At 37.7% G+C, this 1,925-nt stretch overlaps 1 protein-coding gene across 1 annotated transcript in view; it reads left to right on the top strand.

Annotated features, from left to right (window-relative positions):
* The window catches only part of LOC108688187 (IQ and ubiquitin-like domain-containing protein), a 2,688-nt gene extending 973 nt beyond the window's left edge, over positions 1-1,715 (top strand). The window contains exons 2-3 of the mRNA XM_018194333.1: positions 281-969; positions 1,144-1,715. Of these exons, the coding sequence (XP_018049822.1) occupies positions 281-969; positions 1,144-1,715 (1,261 nt within the window). The remainder of the gene's footprint in view (positions 1-280; positions 970-1,143) is intronic.
* The last annotated feature ends 210 nt before the right edge of the window (positions 1,716-1,925 follow it).

Genomic DNA, 1,925 nt, shown 5'->3' with positions numbered 1-1,925 from the left:
ATAGTGTTAGTATATATATATATATATATATATATATTAGTTTATTTTCATACACTAAAAAAGTTTACATTAGAGAAAATATAACTCTTTAATATTTTTGTAATTACTTTTAAACTTTTGTTGAGACAATATAAAAATGCTACAAAGTTAAAGAAAGAGATTTTAATTTTTATTAATCTATTCGCACAATTTAATTCGTAAAAATATATATCTTTGTGTATATCAAAATGAAAATTTCATTATGATTAAATTCAAAACAATTATCAATTTGGATCTGCAGGGCTTATCGAGCTAGAGTGGCGGCCAGAGCGAATGCTTTCCAAGTGGCTGATGTTTTTCGATGTGATGAGGCGAACGTGATCGAATGTTCTCAGATGTTGTCCACCTACAGCGGCATGGATTTCGTGATACTAAATCGCTGCCCGCCACGTACGAGTTCGGACTTTGAATCGCTCTACAATCTCCTAGATCGCTGGCGAATCCTTGAGACCGAGCGAGCGAGTCTCACGCTCCTTGGATCATCGAAGATCGCAGCCTGTGGCTTAATCTTATCAAAAGAAGTCGAGTTGTTGCGCACTATAGACTCCATGAAGACCATTGTTCGTCTCAAGAGTAGAGAACAAAAACGATATAGATTCCTAGATGAATTATCCAGATCGATTACCTGGCAGGACAGTCGAGGTCGGCCGATTCTGGTTGACACTTTGCGTGTTCAGCGAGCCCGCCAACACAGGAACGTTTATGCCTTGCTAGCCAACGAGAATTTATCTATCCCAGAACGGGTCGATTTATTACACGACGTAAAACACATCGCTGACATGCACACGTGCAGCCAATCGTATGAGCTCATTTATTTAGTTAACCAAGAGCTAGACCTTTTAACGTGTCACGTGAATACAAGCAAACTTAATTGGCTCAGGAATCGACTGAAGCTGAGCTTTCTTAAGCTGGCACGCAATACTCTGCAAGGTTTTTCAATTTTTTCTTTCATTTACAGCAGCATAATAGTTTTTTCCAAATAGTTTGTTAAAACTGTAAATAAAAACTTAAATAGTTAAAAAGTATATACATATACGCAGAATTATTTTTAAATTTTAAAATAAGAAGAATTAGACATTAATTAATAATTTCTATTCATCTCAGGCGATATCGAGGAAGATATACATTTATTCGATTGGTCGAATACCAACATCACACGGCTGTGTAGAACCTGCGGCAAGCTCTTATCCTTAGAGAAGTTTCCCCGTGAAAGGCGACTGCGCTCTTCTTCTTGTGTCTACTGTATGTCTATCCAAACTCGGAAAGAGCCTCGCATCGTGTATGAGCCGTACGAGAGAATGTTATGGGAAATCAGACGTTTCGAAGCCAAGATGGGTTGTTATGGCAGTTTAGCTTTTGTGATCGGAGTCAAAGTCATCTGTCGTTTGGTGAACAAAGTCTGGCATGGTAGGTCAGGTATTTCTGAGTGCGACGACCTCGACGAGCTAAGATTGACTCGCTTCCGACGTGAGCTTGAATGGGCGCCCTGGAATTCCTTATTACTGACGAAAACCGAGGTAGCAATTCATCATGGAATCATTGATATTGAGAACTTCTACGACTCGTCACTTCTGCAGAAATTTTGCATAAAGAATCTCCAAGCCAAAGTACATTTTGAATCGATCGCTCATGCGCGGAGAAATATCGTGACACCGTCCTCGACGGAAGATCAATAATTAAATTTTTTTCTTACGTAATCTTACAATTAGAATCGATACGTAATTATCGATACGTAAATTTTAAGTAAGTAAATGGTGTTATTAAGTATCAAATTATGCTTTCGGTGGTTATCAGAAGGTTCACTGTATCATGTTAAAAACTAGCGGAAACTAGCCTTTAAAAATTCTATTTATTATTTATTTGTTTGGATTCTTTGATGTCAGTAT

Source organism: Atta colombica, unplaced genomic scaffold (assembly GCF_001594045.1).
Source record: "Atta colombica isolate Treedump-2 unplaced genomic scaffold, Acol1.0 scaffold226, whole genome shotgun sequence".
Classification (NCBI taxonomy): domain Eukaryota; kingdom Metazoa; phylum Arthropoda; class Insecta; order Hymenoptera; family Formicidae; genus Atta; species Atta colombica.
The sequence above is the reverse complement of the archived record's forward strand: the minus strand, read 5'-3'. Positions and strand labels throughout refer to the sequence as shown.